The 20,165-nt window shown below is 43.7% G+C and overlaps 1 protein-coding gene across 1 annotated transcript in view; it reads right to left on the minus strand.

Moving 5' to 3' along the window:
* Window positions 1-13,904, minus strand: part of LOC140203687 (serine/threonine-protein phosphatase 2A 65 kDa regulatory subunit A beta isoform-like) — a 54,832-nt gene extending 40,928 nt beyond the window's left edge. Inside the window, exons 1-8 of the mRNA XM_072269733.1 lie at window positions 13,844-13,904; window positions 10,815-10,948; window positions 9,599-9,729; window positions 8,861-8,940; window positions 5,921-6,030; window positions 4,854-4,944; window positions 4,662-4,768; window positions 1,035-1,267 (exon numbers count right to left, since the gene is read on the minus strand). Coding sequence (XP_072125834.1) covers window positions 1,035-1,267; window positions 4,662-4,768; window positions 4,854-4,944; window positions 5,921-6,030; window positions 8,861-8,940; window positions 9,599-9,729; window positions 10,815-10,948; window positions 13,844-13,904 — 947 coding nt within the window. The remainder of the gene's footprint in view (window positions 1-1,034; window positions 1,268-4,661; window positions 4,769-4,853; window positions 4,945-5,920; window positions 6,031-8,860; window positions 8,941-9,598; window positions 9,730-10,814; window positions 10,949-13,843) is intronic.
* Window positions 13,905-20,165: the final 6,261 nt, after the last annotated feature.

The following is a 20,165-nucleotide window of genomic DNA, read 5'->3' on the forward strand; positions in this document are numbered from 1 at the left end:
ACTGACTGTGTCTGAAAGTTTACACAAATGACGCCACAAAAAATTTTAATTCAGGGAGTAAAGCGGCTGGAAGTGAACCCCAGATGTGGGACTCCTGCACTTGGAGCAGAACAGAGCCATTGGTTGTGGACTGCAGGGGCACACAGTTACCAAAGCAACCTTCTCGTCCGACAAAACTCAAACACCTCCGAACAAGTGAAATCCTCTGCGCGCCAGATTAATCAAAATGGCCCTGAAGCAGAGCAACAGGCTTGACAAGACACGGCTCTCAAAAAGAGCACGCCTTTGTAAATGACAAGGCCACTTCAACCCCACAGCCGAGAGTAAGCGATGAGCACCACTCGACTATGATGCACCTCGGCTTTTGCTCCTTCCTCACTAAAAACACACAAAAAACCTTCAGTTTATGTCATTAAAAACAAAAATGCCACACTTTCTGTGCTATTTTGGGGCTGATTATTCTCTAAACTAGAAACTTCTACCCACTCAGTTAAAACAAGGTCCCGTCCACCATGGTGGTAGCATCTTATCGCCAAAAAAACCAAATTATACTGAAATTGGGTGGCAGGAAGGAAATACGTCCCTGCCAAAGGAGGTGTAAGGCACTCCTTCCCTCCACTAGCCTGCAGGTCACCCTAGGGCAAGGTGTAGCACCCGCTTAGCCTCCCCGATCAGGACTACGTGAAGCCGTGGGAGCAGGTGGTGGACGGTTGTATGAGCAGCAGGTGCAGATCTCAACTCCTGACACTGACACCAGGCAGACAGTCTCTGAAGCGTATTGATAATGGGCTGGGGGTCACCCGTCTTGTAAAGACACACGCTGCCCAGAAAGAAGGCGATGGCAAACCACTTGTGCAGAAAACTTCGCCAAGAACAATCGTGTCCACGGAAAGACCCACGATCGCCCACACCATACGACACGGTACATAATGAGCGAAACTACAGGATGTAGATTTTCTACAATAATACTGTAATATTCCTAGCCAACTTCAATCATGTTCATCTCCAGCATTCCAAGGGAGGAAAGTACTTACTGACGCAGCTCGGTCTTTACACAGCTGGATACCCGAGGGTAGCAGACACTGAAAAGGCTGCATGCCGAAGTCCTGGACGTGAACCAGTCACCACAAGTCAGGCGCTTGACCAGTGGCACAAAGTGGACTTCTAGGTCTGCAGGAGAGTGCTCGTGGGAGATGGCTCGCAGTGAATCGATGGCTTTATCTCGTACTACCGATTTTTCCACCGTTGCCAGGTTCTCCAAGGGAGGCTGATTAGTGGGAAAGAATTAAACTGAAACACATCTTCTTTTTACCCTACTTCTAAGAAACACAATATTTAGAAACAATCTTTAAGATAAATTCTTACATTGCTGAGAATTAGGAATTCTCATAAAGGAAATGAGACAGAGAATCATTTAAAGGCAGAAGAATAAAGAGCCGTGCTGGAGGACAAAACACAAACTACCAAAAACTGTATAAATCAAAGGACATATTTTCTCAATCACAGAAATTCCCAAGGTTCCTAACCAGAAAACTCTGTACTAATATTAAATGGAAATTACACTGACACATTCCTAATTACCAGTAATTACTATTTCATCTTCAAATTAAGTACCAATAATTGTTCATCCTATGAGGTTTTAATATGCAAATAAACATGAAGCTGCCTGTCAGAATAATTTTGCCAAAGTTTGAGGGAAGTCCATGGTCATCCACTTTGTTAGAAGAAATAAAAGTGTAAACTACTTTCTAAATTGGGAGAAAATTCAAGAATCCGAGGTGCAAAGGGACTTGGGAGTCCTCGTGCAGCATTCGCTAAAGGTTAACTTGCAGGCTGAGGAAGGCAAATGCAATGTTAGCAGTCATTTCGAGAGGACTAGAATATAAAAGCAGGGATGTAATGTTAAGGTTTTATAATGTATTGGTGAGGCATCATTTAGAGTATTATGAGGAGATTTGGGCCCCTCATCTAAGAAAGGAGGTGCTGACATTGTGCAGAGTTTCAAGGAGATTCACAAAAATAATACTGGGAATGAAAGGCTTGTCACGTGAGGAGCGTTTGATGGCTCTGGGCCTGTACTCGCTGGAGTTCAGAAGAATGAGAAGAGACCTCATTGAAACCTATCAAATGTTGGAAGGTCTGAATAGAGTGGATGTGGAGAGGATGTTTCCTATGGCAGGGGAGTCTAAGGCTAGAGGGCACAGCCCCAGAATAGAGGGATATGCTTTTAGAATGAAAATGATGAGGAATTTCTTCAGCCAGAGGGTGGTGAATATGTGGAATTCTGTGCCACAGGTGGCTGTGGCGGACAAGTCATTGGGTATATTTAAGGCAGAGATTGATAGGTTCTTGATAGGTTCATGGCATCAAAGGTTACTGGGAGAAGACTGGGGAGTGGGGCAGAGGAGGCGAAAAAAGGATCAGCCATGATTGAAAGACAAATTGATAAGACTCTTGATTAATCGCAGCATGGAAGGATACAGGGAGAAGGCAGGAGATTGGGGCTGAGAGGGGAAAATGGATCGATGGGCCAAATAGCCTAACTCTGCACCTATATCTTATAGAACTATTCAAACAACAACTGTGCCCACGTTTCAGTTTAGAATTGCAGGCATCACAGGGGCTCCGAGAAAACGTTTCTGAATTGCTATTTTCTATAATACAAAGCCACGCCATCTCAGCGTTCTTTAAGAAACACTGCTAAAAGTTTGTGATATTTTATATACAGCCCCCACCCACACATGAGCAAATTGGATTCCTTACATAAATGCTTTAAGAATTCTCTGCCTGTACTCGCAGGTAATTTTACACAAAAAGAAAACAGTTTTGAAAGGAGTATCAATACAAAAGAACGTACACACTCTATACGCAACATACTGACGCTGGAATGTCTAATTTGAAACCACTGCAAACAATAAAGTAAAACATGGAATAGTAAAGTACAGAAACAGGCCATTCGGCCCACAATGTTGTGCTGAACCAGCTAAAAAGAAAATCAAAAACCACCAAGAACTAATCCCTCCTACCTACACAATGTCCATCTCCCTCCATCTTTTTCATACCCATGCGCCTATCCAAAAGTCTCTGAAAAGCATCTACCATCATACCAGTCAATGTATTCCAGGCATCCACCACTCTGATGGTAAAAAAAACTTACCCGTCACATCCCCCTTGAACCTACCTACCCACTCTCACCTTCAATGCATACCTCTGGTATTAGACATTTAAATCCTGGGAAACAGATACTCCTCTTTACTTAATCTATGCACATGCTCCTCATAATCTTACAAACCTCTAGCAGATCTCCCCTCGGCCTCCAGCGCTTCAGAGAAAACAACATAAGTTTATCCAGCTCTCATGATCACACGTCCTCTAAACCAGGCAACATTCTGGCGAACCTCTTCCGCATCGACCCCAAAGCCCCAACATCTTTCCTATAGTGGGACAATCAGAACTGCATGCAATACTCCAGACGTGGCCCACCCAGAGTCTGATAAAGTTGCAGCACTTCCTCTAAAGCAGGCAGCATCCTGGTTAAACCTCATTGATCGAACTACTTTGGTGGTTTCATAAATTGATTTCATTGTTTTAATTCTGAATTGTCCTATGATGAACTGATCACTGAAAATCATTTCAATTTGATCTATGCCCTGTAATAGCCTGAGGCCCTCGTTATTTAATTTCAGAATCTTGTTCCCCATTACGGGTATTTAAAAACAATACAAGTATGTTATTTTAAATAAATATTTAATGCATAGGACCATTGCATCTGGGCATTAAAATCTGTGTTTTGTTTCCCCCGGTTGGGCTCATGTTGAACGTATATTTGGTCAATACAGAGCAGAGGTTTCAGTGTTCGGGGGACGGTATCAGTCCGTGTATGTTTTCCAACAGGCTGCGTGGGTGAACCTGGATCAGGGGTAGAGTAACTACACTTCACTGTAGCAATTCTCAATGATACACCCCTCCAATATTTCAACCAGGTCCTGAAGAAGGGTCTCGGCCAGAAACATCGACCGCTTACTCTTTTCCACAGACGCTGCCTGAGCTGCTGAGTTCCTCCAGCGTTTTGAGAGAGTTGCTTTGGATTTCCAGCATCTGCAGACTTTCTCGTGCCTACAAATATGTTGGGGTGGCACAAAGCCTCATCTGCCTCAAAGATTTTATTGCAAACAATAAAAGCAGAGAGGGTTCTGTATGTGTCCGTTTACCCCTCATTCATGCAACCCATCATAACAAAGAAAGATTACAGGGCCATTGCCGGGTTTGGAGGACCTGAGTTATATGGAAAGATTGAATATGTTAGGACTTCTTTTTATCTTGGAACATAGAAGATTGCAAAGAGATATGACAGAAGGAGACAAGATTACGAGGGGTTTAGATAGGGTAAATGCAAGCAGTCATTGTCCACTGAGGTTGGATGAGACTGCAGCTAGAGGTCATGGGTTAAGGGTGAAAGGTGAAATGTTTAAGGGGAACATGTGCTGAACTTTTCTATGACTCATTATAAAGTCACTTACTTTATCATTGCCTGTGGAACCCTGCTGCTTTGAGAATCATCTTCTGGAAATTAACCTTTATTAAGACAGTAATACCACTTCAATGGCATTAACCGCGTGTCCGTCTTGTGCAGTGCTTTGTAAATGTACGACCGCTCTTACCAGCAAACAGTGAACATACTCCGGTCCGCCAACGAGCACCGTGAAGCTCCCTAGTTGCTCCGCTAATGCCAGCAGTGCCTCGTCTTCATCGAAAATGGTGTCTGCATCTAGACGAGAAATCAGTGGCAAGGTGACTCTGAGAGGCGATTGTTCAAACCGAAGCAGCCCAACCACACGCAGCTTTGTACCTACCAGTCAGAAGTGGGAGCAGCTCATTCCGGGTATGCTCTACCCCCAAGGCCAAGGCAATTGTGGACAGTTGCTTTATGTTGTTCAACCGTGACTGGGGAAAGAAAAGAAATGAAATTGATCAATGCCATCCAACCCGGAACAGAATTCTGGAAAAAAAAAGATATTACTGGCCACTCCACTGGGCACCGCACAACATTATTCTCGTCAGCACAAGTCCCGAGCCCAGTCATTAAATGGTTTCTCTTTCTACAGATGCCGAGCCTCTGCTTTGGTCATCCATTTCCATGAATACAGGACCATAATTCACTGAAAGTGGTGCCATGGGTAGATATGGTCATGAAGAAAGCTTCTGGCACCTTGGGCTTCATAAATCAAGGTAAGTTTGGATGTTATGTTGAAATTCTATAAGACAGTAGTAAGACCTAATTTGGAGTGTCGTGCACTTTCAGCTGCCTACCCACAGGAAAGATGTCAGTAAAGTTGAAAGAGTACAGAGAAGGTTTAGAAGGATGGTGCCAGGACTGGAGGACCTGAGTTATGAGGGAAGATTGAATAGGTTAGGCCCTTATTGCTTGGAACATAGAAGATTGAGAGGAGATTTGACAGAGGTATGAAGGATCTAGGGTAAATGCAAGCAGATTTTTGCCACTTAGGTTGGGTGGGACTACAACCAGAGGCCATGGTTTAAGAGTGAAAGGTGAGAGGTTTAAGGGGAACATGAGGGGGGAATTTCTTCACTCAGAAGGTGGTGAGAGTGTGGAATGAGCTACATACTTTTCAAAAACTTGTGAACGTCAGAAGCAATATAGCAATGCAAAGGGCCTTAAGAATAAGTTGAGGGTGATATGAAGGATCTTCCAGCAATGGAACAGAAACAAAAAGAATAAAGCTAGATCAAGTCCTTTGAATAACCATATACTTAATTTCCTCAACAGTTTTCCAAATTAAACAATGAATATTGTGGATAGCAAATTGATTTTGGAGTAGTATATACAGACAACTTTCTTATTGCCCTAATCAAAGACTGGCAGGACAGTCAAGGTAAGAAGGTATAACAATAATCTTACCTCTAGTTTTTTACTGAGTCTGGCCTCCTGTGCCTTCAATCTCTCCTCCTGATACTTTTCATGCACTTCCTTCAATTTGTCTACACTAGATCTCTTGGCAGATGCTGTCCCTGTTAGGGATGCAATCAAATCAAAGTTATAATAGGTAGTAGCTTCCAATTCAACCAATTCTTTATCATTCAAAATATACACCTCAGCAGGGAGAAATCAACTAACAATTTTACTTAGTTTCTATTCATTTATCGCTACCTGAAGCTTAAGTTTCCAATTAAAATCTATCTGATTCAACGCAGTAATAGCTGCCAGAATTAATTGGAAACTCTCACATACCATTTTGTTTTGTTTATCACACATGTACTGAGAGCCCCAGTCTTAGAACACATACCAACTAACACATGTAGGGTTCTTGGTAATGTTAACTGCTAAGGCTAATGAAATGGCGTCTCTGTAATGCTAACTGCTGATGTAATAGTTTCTCTGTAGCTGCGATATTTGGGTTTTAACTACAGATAACAGGGAACTAACCAAATGAGAGACACATTATTCTATCTTGTTTGTCTGGGAACCGAGCTTTTGTGGTTTTTCGGTCGAGGCGAGTGAGGAGGTAGAACGAGTGCGGGGAGTGCTCGGTGATCACCGGACGGAGTCTACGGGAATTCGAGGGTCCAGCGGTTGGCAACGTTTCGGCGGAGGTCATTGAGGAGGAACACCGGAGGCGTGAGCTCCAAAGATTTTTGTGCACAAACTGTTAACTTTAACAAGAGTGGCGTCTTTGTCTTTTATATTTGGTTTCCCTACTAACCACACAACAAAATAAGGGTTATAAAGGCCATGTGTCAGTTTGCCATCACCGTGAAGGCCGACGAAAAGGAAAGGGCGGATCGAGCAGTGGATCATTTGGGGGCTTCTGATGATGCCCTACCTCCAGTTTACTGTAACCTGACTGCTCTGAAGAGCAAGCAGCTGCCGGAATTGAGTTCTGGAGGAGTGGCAGCTGCTCAGTGAGGTGATCCGGGCACTGGCACTATCTGGTATGTATTTGGAAAGGGGGATATGGCGCAGGCGGAGAAGACAAAACCAGCTTCAGTACCTCCATTACTGAGAGAATAGCCTCGTTTGAAGTTAAAGAATCAAATTTTATACCGGCCATGTCAGCCCCGGACCGACCTCGGCGTTGCCAGCTGGTTCTGCCTGAGAAGTATCGGAGCATTGCGTTGAGTTCACTTCATGATGATCCTGGACATTTGGGGGTGGAAAAGACCTATGGTTTTTCTGGCCCTGAATGAAGTTGGAGGTTGAAGAGTATTGCAAATCGTGCATTTGCTGCATACGCTGGAAGACACTGCCTGTGCAGGCAGCTCCTCTGTCATACCTGCAGAGTGCAGGGCTCCTGGACCTGGTGTGTATGGATTTCCTGTCTATAGAACCCGATGCCAGCAACACGGCCAGTGTCTTAGTCATCACGGACCACTACACTGGATATGCTCAGGCTTTTCCTATCAAGGACCAGAAGGCAACTACGGTGGCAAAAGTGTTATGGGAGAAGTATTTCATGCATTATGGCCTTCCCCAGGCGGATACATAGCGACCAGGGATGGGACTTCGAGAGTAGACTCATCTACGAGTTACTGGGCATGCTGGGAGTTGAGAAATTGAGGACCATGCCCTATCACCTGCAGGGCAATCCCCAGCCTGAGAGGTTTAAGCTTGGGACCCTGGAGATCAGCAAGGAGAGCAGGTGGAGTTAACATATCGGGCATCTGGTTCACTGTACCCGAAATGAAGCTACTGCGTGCACGCCATATGCAGGAAGCCAAGGCGTTACTAGTGAAGGCTTGAAACATGGATTGTCCCATATAACTGCTGAAAAGGCATGTTTAATTGGGGCCCATGCAACTGTCCGAGGCTTCACCTTTAGTTTGGAGAAAGTGGGAGAAACCTAAGTCAAACTTGAGAGTAAGAACTAGTTCTACCAGGTGAGGAAAGATGGTGATGAAGGGGAACTGATGAGGTCTGTTGTCTAGAAAGAAGCAGAACATTAAGGACTTCCTGGAAGGGGATGAAAACGTGTAAACACTAAACCCATAGTGAAAATAAAGTGATCTGGGCCAAGTAACTGAAAGTGATTGAAGTGATGGAGAGATTGCAGACCAGATAATGTTCTAAGTGTCGGTTGCCAGAAAAACATTGGCAAGAACTGGAGGAAGAACACTTCCTACTTCTTTTTAAAATTGGGACTACATTATCTGTTACATTGATAAAACCAGACAGGTTTCCGGTTACCATTGCATCTCTATTGGTAGAGTAATCCTTCAATACCGAACCATATGAATAGCCTGGATTGTGGGAGCCCAGGTCGGTCTTACAAGAGATAATGTTAAGCCTGGAAAATTGTAGCTATGGAGGAAAGATTGGATAAGCTTGGGTTGTTTTCTAGTCTTGAGATGTATAAAATTGGGAGGATCAAATGGCAGAAATGAGAAGGGCTTATTTCCTGAACAGGGGGATTAAAAAAAAACTGAGGTCCATCGTAACTGCTAGTAGTATTAAAAGTATTTTCACTCAGAGGATGGTAGAGGGATCTGAAATACTTCCAAGGCATAAATTCCCCTCATATTTAAAAAGTAAATGAATATCTGAAGCGCTGTGATCAACTGGGCTACAGAGCCTGAGGTAGGACGTGGAATTAGAATGGGTAGCTCTTTTCTTGACCATCACAGATGCAATTCCCAACATATTTATTTTTATGGTTCTATGAGCTTGGCTTAGGAAATAGGCAGGTAGGTTTTATTTTTAGAAACACAATTTAGTTGTTCAACTAATTTTTAAAAGTGTTTATACTTGGAAACTTTCAACTTAAAAAACTTTCTTTTATCAAGTGTTTTTGGAATGTGTCATCTCAGGTGTTTACAGAGAGAACATTTTGAGATGCAGACGTACCCTTTTTAACAAAGCAACTCAATGACACATTAGATCCTTCACCCTCAGGAAGCGATTTCCAGCTCTTTTCAGATTCAGCCCTGAGAACAAAAAGCAGAAAACTAATTTTGAGCTTAAGAGCTTGGCAGATAAATATCATATTGTCTTTGGAATTTTGCAGTGACGAAGGATCGCAGATCGACATTGCAGACTGCTTTTCTTTTCACAAATTCTGCCTGATTCCGTGCGTGTTACAGCAAGCTACTCACAACATTTCTGAGCCAAATCCCACAGACTCAGGAGCACAGCAAATTTCACAGATTATCATTAAACTGCAGAATAGAATGAATTATGTCACTGGATGGAACAATCAGCTCTTGAAAGAAAACCTGCTAGAAATTTAGTAAACTTTTTGAAAACAGAAATCAAAAAATCACAGGTGCTGGAAATGTAAAGAGAATGACAAAATATTCAGCAGGTGAAGCAGTGTCTAAAAAGAGAGAAACAAAATTACTGAAATAATATTTCAAAAGTCACTGTCATTGTTTCATGCTCCACCTCCTCAGTAGAAAATACTGTACTACTCTTTAAAGAAGTCTGCTAAATAAATGAACAACAGTCACGTGCAACCTAATTTAAAAATAAGTACTTTCAATAGGGGAGAAGGCATCCCATTATGTTTAACTTATAAAACAGTGACACTATCAATATTCTGAGAAGTCCTTTTCCAACTAAGGCTGTATTGCCCAGTGACATTACCTTTGTAGAGAAAGTGGTTCAGCCTTGGGCTTCTCAGCAGCAATGGAGGAAGGGGTTTTGATTTGTGGTTTGGTGGAACTGGACACTTTGCTTAGTTTTGCTGGAGTCCTTTTAATCGATTCATCACAGGACTGGTAATACAAGAGAAAGAAAACGGTGAAATGTTCAAAGGTTCATTTTATTGTCAAAGTATGCACGTACAACTCTGATACTTGTCTTCTCCAGATAGTCCTGAAATACAGAAAGACCATGAGAGTTGATGAAAGAAAAGACACCAACTCTCCCCACCATCAGTACGACAAAGATAAGAAACAATAACAATCCCCGACCCCCTCGCCTGCAAAACAGACCAGTCACAGTAACATCGAAACCCCCAACCCCACCTTACACACAAAATATTTACAGCTCACCCACCCACCAACCAGCCACAATTAACAAAACACCAAAACCTGAAGGAAAGCAATATGAAGTACAGTCCAAAATTCACATATGTCTCAGAATATTGGAAACAGCTTTCCATCGGCATACGAAGACAGTGGCTGCAAACTCAACAAATCAGCAAAAGCATTTTCAACTTAATCAATCCAATTTTAGTTGGTAAATTAATCAAGGCTGACAACTGAAAATATTCAGAGGATGGCAAATCAATTTGGCTAAATGCTGTAAAAAATAAATTGTAAAGACTGCAACAATCCAGATTTCCCCAAACTTTCAGAAAGCGTTGCCTCCTGCTGCTTTAACATAGCAGATACAAAGCAGGAGAATAGCAGCAACTGGGGAAAGACAACCGAACGCACTATTGAATGCTGCATACTTTTCAAAGACTTTTGAAAGTCAGAAGCAATATAGCAATGCAAAGGGCCTTAAGAATGAGTTGAGGGTGATATAAAGGATTTTCCAGCAATGGAACAGAAACAAAAAGAATATAGGTAGATCAAGTCCTTTGAATAATCATGTACTTAATTTCCTCAAACACCAGGAAATCTGCAGATGCTAGGATTTCAAGCAACACACATAAACATTCACCAGCAACTTTGATGTGTGTTACTGAATTTCCTCAACAATTTTCCAAATTAAAAAATGAATATTGTGGATAGCAAATTGATTTTGGGGTAGTATATACATACAATGTTCTTATTGCCCTAATCAAAGACTGGCAGGGCAGTCAAGGTGAGTACGCCGACAATCTTACCCTTAGTTCGTTAATGAGACTGACCTCCTGTGCCTTCAATCTCTCCTTCCGAAGCTTCTGCCCTTTCTTCAATTTGTTTACAATAGGTTTATGTTTCCTCAGATCATCTTTAGGTGCATGAATCCTGCCCTCGATATCACTCTGCTCAGATGCTTTCTCTGTTCAGGATGCAATCAAATCAAAGTTATAATAGGTAATAGCTTCCAATTCAACCAATTATTTATCATTCAAAATACATACCTCAGCGGGGTGAAATCAACTAACAATTTTACTCAGTTTCTATTCATTTATTGCTACTTGAAGCTTAAATTTCGAATTAAAATCCACCTGATTCAATGCATTAATAGCTGCCAGAATTAAATGGAAACTCTCACATACGATTTTGTTTTGTTTATCACACATGTCCTGAGATCCCCAGTGGCAGGAAATGCATTTTGATTTTGACACTGTCCTCCTGGTACCATTCTCCCGTAAATATAATCAAAAGCTGTCACTGTACAGTGCAATCAGATCCATAACTCACTAAATGCACTCTTAAAGCTCAGAGTACTACTAACACACAGCTGAGCAAGGCAATAGACTCTTAAATGTCTTCTTAATTGGCCCAGTAAGCCAATAGATGAAGGGCAAACAGGGAAGGAAAGAAATACTGATATCCCCCAAAATACCAATTACGCACATAAAGCCCCAACCTCGTCGGACACCGACCGGCCAGAGTCACGGCCTCGTTGGAGACGTGGCTCACACTCTCAACAGCAAATACAGTTGTGGACTCATTGAGATCATAAGCAGGGAAACATCAGGAAACAATTTAAACATAAAATCAGATTTTTAAAAAAATCGAAGCTAATGGTGAGCATTGCATCAATAGGCAGAGAAACACTTGCTGCAAAATAGAGTACATGCAGCAGTTCACTAACCAAAGCTAGAACTCACTGACCACTGCTTTTAAACCTTTTCCTTTGTGTGGTACAAATCTTGCCAGTGTAGTTTTCACGTTGATTTCCAGAGTTCAATTTGATTCGGGCTATTTAATCCCACACCCTGTCAAATACAGCCTCATTAAAGGCATTCACTCAAATCACCTGTAAACACTGCACTAACTCTGACCCTGGAAAGTCAAAATGGGCATGGGGGAACAGATTACTGAAGAGCAAATGCCCCTTAAGAGCACAGTTGGTGACACCTCCCATTACTTTTATGACAGGACAGTAATTAGCCAGATCGGATATACTCTGTTTTTGGTGGATAGAACGTAACTAGGGACATGTAGTTGCCACTGACAGACCTGTACTGGATATGCTTGGCTTGCTAGGCATTTAGTTCTGAAGTGCAACTTTAAGCACGACACATCGGAGGTTACCCATTTTCATTATTATTGCTGTTCCTGCTACTCGCTCATTCTTTGATTTGGCTGAAAACTACCATTATAACAGTGAGGACTTTGGGAGGAAGCACAGATGCATCATTCACTCAGTTCTTCGAGTTGAATATAGTTTCACAAAGTTCATTCCAGGCTCTGGTTTAATTGAAGGTGGGGATCTTTACTGGAGAAGTGTCCTCATGTTAGCTAACCTATCACCATCACGACTGTGTGAACCAGGGTGGCAGAACTTTGATCAGATCCATTGGTTGGGGAACTGCTGAACTCTTCATTGAAGATGAGAAAATCTGCAGATATAGGAAATCCAAAGTAATACCCAGAAAATGCTGAAGGAACTCAGCAGGCTAGGCAACAGCTACGGAAGAGAGTTAACAGTTGTGGAACAGTCCATGTTTCGAACCTAAACGGGCATCACTCCACAACTCTTCCTACGCTACAAAGATAACTGCATTGGTCCTGCTTCCAGCACCCATGCTGAGCTCATCAATTTCCTCAACTTTCTCCAATTTCCACACTGCCCTCAACTGGCCCACTTCTGACACCTCTCACCCCTTTCTCGATCCCCGTCTCCATCTTTGGAGACAGTTTATCTGCTGATACTCTTTACAAACCCACTGACTCTCGCAGCTCTCTGGACAAGACATCTTCCCACCCTATCACTTGCAAAAATGCCATTCCCTGGCCTCAGTTCCTCCATTTCCACTGCATCTGCTCCCAGAATGAAGCTTTTCATTCCAGAACAACTGAGATATCCTCCTTCTTCAAAGAAAAGGGCTTCCTTTCCTCCACTATCAACGTAGCCCTCAACCACATTGCACAAATCACCCTGAACCCTTCCACCTGCCGCCACACGAAGGATAGGGTTCCTCTTGTCCTCACCTATCACCACACAAGCCTCTGCATCCCGCACGTAACTCTCTGCAACTTCTGCTATCTCCAAAGGGAGCCCACCACCAAGCACATCTTTCCGTAGGAATCACTCCTTACACGACTCCCTTGTCCACTCATCCCTCCCCACTGATTTCCCTCCTGGCACTTATCCTTGCAAGCAGAACAAGGGCCACACCTGCCCCTACACCTCCTTCCTCACTACCATTCAGGGCTTCAAACAGCCCTTCCACGCCAGGCGACACTTCACCCGTGAGTCTGTTGGGATCACCTATAGTATCTAGTGTTGCCTCCTATATATTGATCAGACCAGACTGGGAGACATTTGTCAAGCAGCTTCGCTCCATCTGCCACAAAAAGCGGGATTTTCCGGTGGCCAGCCATTCCAACTCTACTTTCCATTCCATTATGTCAGTCCATGGTCTCCTGTCACTGTGAGGCCACCCTCAGGTTGGAGCGGCAAAGAGCTTATTTTTTGTTTGGGTGATCTCCAACCTGATGGCACAAACGTCAATTTCTCAAACTTCCAGTAACTGCCTCCTCCTCCTCTCCATTCGTTTCCCTCTCTCACCTCATCTCCTTACCTGCCCATCACCTCCCACTGGGGCTCCTCCTCCTTCCCTTCTTCAATGGTCCTCTGTCCTCTCCTATCAAATACCCCCTACTCTAACCCTTTACCCCTTTCACCAATCAACTTCCCAGCTCTTTACTTTAACCGCTCCACCTCTCCCAGTATCACCTATCACCTGCCAACTTGTATCTCTTCCTTCCTTTCCCCCACCTTCTTTTTCTGACTCCTTCTTCCTTCCGTTCCAGTCGTGAAGGTTTTCGGCCTGAAACATCGATTGTTTACTCTATTCCTTTAATGCTGTCTGGCCTGCTGAGTTCCTCCAGCATTGTGTGTGATGCATCTGTTTACTGCATGCTGCTTTTGCCATTTAACAAGCTGATGGTTCTGTGTAGCAGCTCTATTCAGTTCAGATCCACCCAATGCAACTTGTAAAACTTCTTTCTATACTCACCACTGAACTGGCATTGGTCCCTAGCTTGATAGTAATGGTCAAAAGGAGTGATAGACCAGGCCTCGAGATTACAGTTTGCAGCTGAATACAATTCTGCTGATATGGACAATTGCAACCCTTCATGAGCAACCAGATTTGCTGAGACTCTCCCATCAGTACTGAGCTGTAATGTTAGCTGTGCTTACATGGAATTCTGTGAGTACCTACCGAGTATAAATACTGAAAAGCTCACACATAGCTGTCAGAAACTTCATACCTGATTGTGTCATGGATACAGATTCGTCAGACGAGCTGCAGGATCCTTGGCATGACTGTAAACTAGGGCTGGTGTTAGTCTTTCTATCAGCTTCGTTTGATGAAGGGGCACTGTCTTCTGAGGGAGCAGACTGCACAAGGGCAAGAGAATGGAAATAGATTAGTTCCCGAGCTGTTAGTATTTTCTGATTTGATAAAATAAAGATTAGATGGGCAGGAAGCTTGCAAACATTTAACATCCAGCAACTTAAATTCTGTACATCCGTCCACTGGATTGCCCCCTCCCTGCCCTTTCAATGCATCCCATTATATTCTTCCATATATTTCACTAACCTGCTGCAACCTATTAGCCCAAACCCTCAAAGTTTAATGTTCATCTCAAACATGTTACCCTTGAAAGAATCACACAAGAAATTCCCAGCCTTTTCTTTGTGCCCAGTGATCTCATTTAGACCCTGCCATAGTCTACTGGCATCCCTTTGGTTAACCTGGGCTTCCAACTCGGCTCGATATTGCCTCTTGGCGCCCCTAATGGCTTTCCGGAGTTCACGCCTGGATTCTGTGTAGCCACTGGTATCCCCGGACCTAAAAGCCGCAGCTCTAGCCTTTAAAAGGGATTTGACCTCATAATTCATCCATGGTTTCCGGTTAGGGAATACCCGGATCGTCTTGTGAGACACACAGTTCTCCGTGCATTTCCAAAGAAGTCTGTGACAGCTGAGGCATACTCATTGAGGTTAGCTGCCGAGTCCTTGAATACCTGGTCCATTTCCGACACCTCCCTCCCCTTTCTAGATCTTTCTGTCTCTATCTCTAGAGACAGCTTATCTACTGATGCCTACTATAAGCCTACAGACTCTCACAGCTATCTGGTCTATTCCTCTTCTCACCCTGTCTCTTGAAAAAATACCATCCCCTTCTCGCAAATCCTCCATCTCCGCCGCATCTGCTTTCAGGATGAGGCTTTTCATTCCAGGACGAAGGAGATGTCCTCCTTTTTTAAAGAAAGGAGCTTCCCTTCCTCCACCATCAACTCTGCTCTCAAACGCATCTCTGCCATTTCACGCACATCTGCTCTCACCCCGTCCTCCCACCACCCCACTAGGGATAGGGTTCCCCTTGTCTTCACCTACCACCCCACCAGCCTCCAGGTCCAACAAATAATTCTCCGTAACTTCCGCCAGCTCCAACGGGATCCCACCACTAAGCACATCTTTCCCTTCCCCTCCGCTTTCCACAGGGATGGCTCCCTACGCGACTCCCTTGTCCATTCGTCCCCACCATCCCACCCCACCGATCTCCCTCCTGGCACTTATCCTTGTAAGCGGAACAAGTGCTACACACGCCCTTACACTTCCTCCCTTACCATCATTCAGGGCCCCAGACAGTCCTTCCAGGTGAGGCGACACTTCACCTGTGAGTCGGCTGGGGTGGTATACTGCGTCCCGTGCTCCCGATGCAGCCTTCTATATATTGGTGAGACCCGACGCAGACTGGGAGGTCGTTTCGCTGAACACCTACGCTCTGTCCACCAGAGAAAGCAGGATTTCCCAGTGGCCACACATTTTAATTCCACGTCCCATTCCCATTCCCATTCCGATATGTCTATCCATGGCCTCCTCTACTGTAAAGATGAAGCCGTACTCAGGTTGGAGGAGCAACACCTTATATTCCGACTGGGTAGCCTCCAACCTGATAGCATGAACGGTGACTTCCCTAACTTCCGTTAATGCCCCACCTCCCCCTTGTACCCCATCCATTATTGCCCATCCTCTGGGCTTCCCCCCTCCCCCTTTCTTTCTCCCTAGGCCTCCTGTCCCATGATCCTCTCATATCCCTTTTGCCAATCAGCTGTCCAGCTCTTGGCTCCATCCTTCCCCCTCCTGTCTTCTCCTGTCATTTCGGATCTCCCCCTCCCCCTCCCACTTTCAAATCTCTTACTAGCTCTTCCTTCAGTTAGTCCTGACGAAGGGTCTCGGCCCAAAATGTCGACTGCACCTCTTCCTATAGATGCTGCCTGGCCTGCTGCGTACACCAGCAACTTTTATGTGTGTTAAATAATTAGGTGCTGATTGCATCGTCTCTGATCTGGGCCGACATTTACATGCCAGGCGGCACCTAATTAATTAGCTTGTTTATTTCGGCTTTTTTCTGGGTGCGTTCCGGCTATCGCTGCACCACTGCATGCTTCGCGGATCAGTACCGGGCCGCGGCCCAGAGGTTGGGGACCACTGATGTACAGCGTAGTTTCACTTAGCAGAGTCAAGAAGACAGCCAGCACGCTGGAACGTTCACACATCTTTCTATCATACAGTTCTTTGTAAGCACTCAAAACATCCTGCAAACCTGCCCTGAACCTACGTGCCCTTTCAAAGTTAAAGTCATACTTTTCTGCAATCATTGCAGCATTGTCAATTGTAGCGAAAATCTCACACAGTTCAAAGCTATGGCAGCTTAATGCTGAGATGCTGAGTGTAGTTCCCAGGGAAGGAGCTTGGCTTTTCGCCACTCTCACAGCTCGGGGTGCGCGCTGCCTCTATAACGGCTCGCTGCAAAACAAACGCTGAACGCTATTTCACTTTTCGCTGCTCAGGGTGCGCGCTGCCTCTATAACGGCTCACTTCACAAGAAACGCTGAACGCTATTTTCGCCACTCTCGCTGCTCGGGGTGCGTGCTGCATTTTTTTGTAACAGTGAAAACACCTTCTTGTCAGCGAAAAGAGGTAACTAATTTGGTCTTTCATAACAGCGAGGAGTCGTAAAGTGAACGTTCAAAAAACGGGGGCCAGCTGGACACTGAACACTTGCTGACAAGTTTGGAATTACCTGAGATCTTTCCTCTTCATCCTGCCTGAGCAAGCATCTGGTCCATCTCAACCCCATTTGTTCGGGAGTTATCACCTCTTTAGCTCTCTATTATTTCCTAGCTGAAGACTGAGACACAACAGTTTGTGCTTCTTATCAACACCAAAATATTTCTCATGGTTTCTGATTTGGCCACTGTGATGTCATCAGCTATTGTGATGTCATCAGCCACTGTGATGACATCAGCCATTGTGATGTCATGACCCACTGTGATGACATCAGCCACTGATTAAAACTAATTAAAACATGCAATCTGATAAAATGCTATCCCAAATATTTGAAGCACTTCATTATTTGAACCTTCCCATCATTGATTGTAATCATTGGCCACAAATTTCAGTTGGGGTGGGTCTTGTGATTTATTGAATGAAACAGTTGTGTCTGACAGACTTTTTGTTCCAATGTACACAGAAAAGAAAACGACACAGAATTACATTCGTGATCCCAGTGCATTAATATTCACGTCTTTGGGCAAGTTAGGATTAAAAAAAAGAAATCACTCTAAATTGTTCTCCGAGGCAAAAGAATAATAAGGGGAAAGTTGACATTTGTCCGTACAATTGGCTTTAATTGATTCCTAATCTAAATTACCTTCCCACCAATGGTTAGCCAAATAGCCTCACACCTCCTCCCTGCAGGAAGCAAAGAATCTTTAAAATATAGAAATGGTCTTTGAGGAAAACAAATCCTGGCACTTCTAGAAGAATTGCCAACTGAAGAAAACTCAATTCTACCATTGACTTGTTTCCAAAATGCATCAGGCTTGTTTAGATGTTCCTTTGCAAACTTCTGATGCTGAAATTTGTGGTAACGATGCAGGAAAAGTTTTCTTCTGATGACTCTTCCATGAAGGTCATATTTCTTCAGTGTCGCTGCACAGTAGAACAGTGCACCACCACTCCAGAGTCTGCTAAATCTTCCTGAAGGTCTTTTGCAGTCAAACAGGGGTTTTCATTTGCCTTTCTGGCAATCCTATGAGTAGCTCTCTTGGAAAGTTTTCTTGGTCTTACAGACCTCAACTTGACCTCCACCGTTCCTGCTAACTGCCATTTCTTAATTACGTTACGAACTGAGGAAACGGCTATCTGAAAATGCTTTGCTATCATCTGATAGCCTTCTCCTGCTTTGTGGGCATCATTTATTTTAATTTTCAGAGTGCTAGGCAGCTGCTTAGAGGAGCCCATGGCTGCTGTTTGTTGGGACAAGGTTTGAGGAGTCAGGGTATTTATAAAGCTTTAAAATTTGCATCACCTGGCCTTTCCTAACGATGACTGTGAACAAGCCATAACCCTAACAAGCTAATTAAGGTCTGGAACCTTGGTAAAAGTTATCTCTGAGCTCAAATCTTTTGGGGTGCCTAAACTTTTCAATGGTGCTCCTTTCCTTTTTTTCACTCAAAAATTGTACAAAACCAAAATAATACACTAATCTTGCTCAATATGTTGAAAAGAATGTTTCATCTTCAACGTTATGATTTTTGGAGATCAGTTCATCTTCTACTCACTTAACTATTCACAGTAACAGAAATTTTGACCGGGGTGCCCAAACGTTTTCCTGCCTCTGTATGTCAATTTAGGCAGCTGCAGGTACCATGATGTTTACTTCTGCATAGACTGCAAGTGAACGTTATTTTTTTTCAATATTACTAGTATTGTGAAAATGGTATTCTTCATCGTCCACTTCAAGGTTCGACATGTGTGTTTAGAGATGCTCTTCTGCACACCACTGTTGTAACGTGAGGTGATTTGAGTTACTGTCACCTTCCTGTCAGCTTGTACCAGTCAGTTGTCGTTTTGGGCCAAGATGCTTCATCAGGACTAGAAAAAAAAAGATGAGATCAGAGTAAGAAGGTGGGGAAGACGTACAAGGTTGTGGGTGATAGGTGAAACCAGGAGATGGGGAGTGGTGAGCTAAAGAGCTGAGAAATTGGTGAAAGAGATAAAGGGCTGGAGAAGGGGGAATCTGATAGGAGAGGACAGAAGGCCATGGAAGAAAGGGAAGGGGGAAGAGCACCAGAGGGAGGTGATGGGCAGGTAAGGAGATAAGGTGAGGGAGCAAAATGTGAATGGAGAATGGTGAAGTGGGGGGGTCATTACCGGAAGCAGGAGAAATTGATGTTGATGCCATCAGGTTGGAGGCTACCCAGACGGAATAAGGAGTTGTTCCTCCAACCTGAGTGTGGCCTCATCGCAGCAGTAGAGGAGGCCATGGACCAACATGTTGGAATGGGAATGGGAGGTAGAATTAAAATTGGTGGCCACCAGGAGAAGTGCCACAGCTGCCCCTGGATCTCCTCCCTCACTACCATTCGGGGCCCAAACAGTCCTTCCAGGTGAGGCAACATTTCACCTGTGAGACCCGGCCCAGATTGGGAGACCACTTTGACGAGCACCCACAGTCCATTCAGCAGAAGAAACCAGGACCTCTTGGTGGCCACCAATTGACCTGGATGAGGAAGTGGAGGATTAGGTTAGTAAATTTGCTGATGACACAATGGTTGGCGGGGTTGTGGATAGTGTGGATAGCGGGACATTGATAGGATGCAAAACTGGGCTGAGAAGTGGTAGATGAAGTTCAACACAAATAAGTGAGAGGTGGTTCATTTTGGTAGGTCAAATATGATGACAGAATATAGTATGAATGGTAAGGCTCTTAGCAATACGGTGACCTTTTATCCAATATTTTCATTTAATTATTTATTACTCTTTCAGTCTTTTTTTCAAAGTTTTAGATTTCATCAGAAAGTCTTTCTTTCTTTCTTGATCGTATCCTGAAAATGGACTGCCCAGTCCTCTTTTTTTTTGTTTCTTTAGTGTAGTGGGTTCTTTTTCCTTTTCATTTAAAACCCAAAGTTTTTTCCTTTCTCTTCATAAACTGCTAAGACAATTGTTATTTTCATTTTTTATTATATATTTTATACTAGTTTAACAATATCTATGATTTTGACAATGTCTATCTTAA

The sequence above is a fragment of the Mobula birostris genome, chromosome 10 (genome assembly GCF_030028105.1).
Source record: "Mobula birostris isolate sMobBir1 chromosome 10, sMobBir1.hap1, whole genome shotgun sequence".
Lineage (NCBI taxonomy): Eukaryota > Metazoa > Chordata > Chondrichthyes > Myliobatiformes > Myliobatidae > Mobula > Mobula birostris.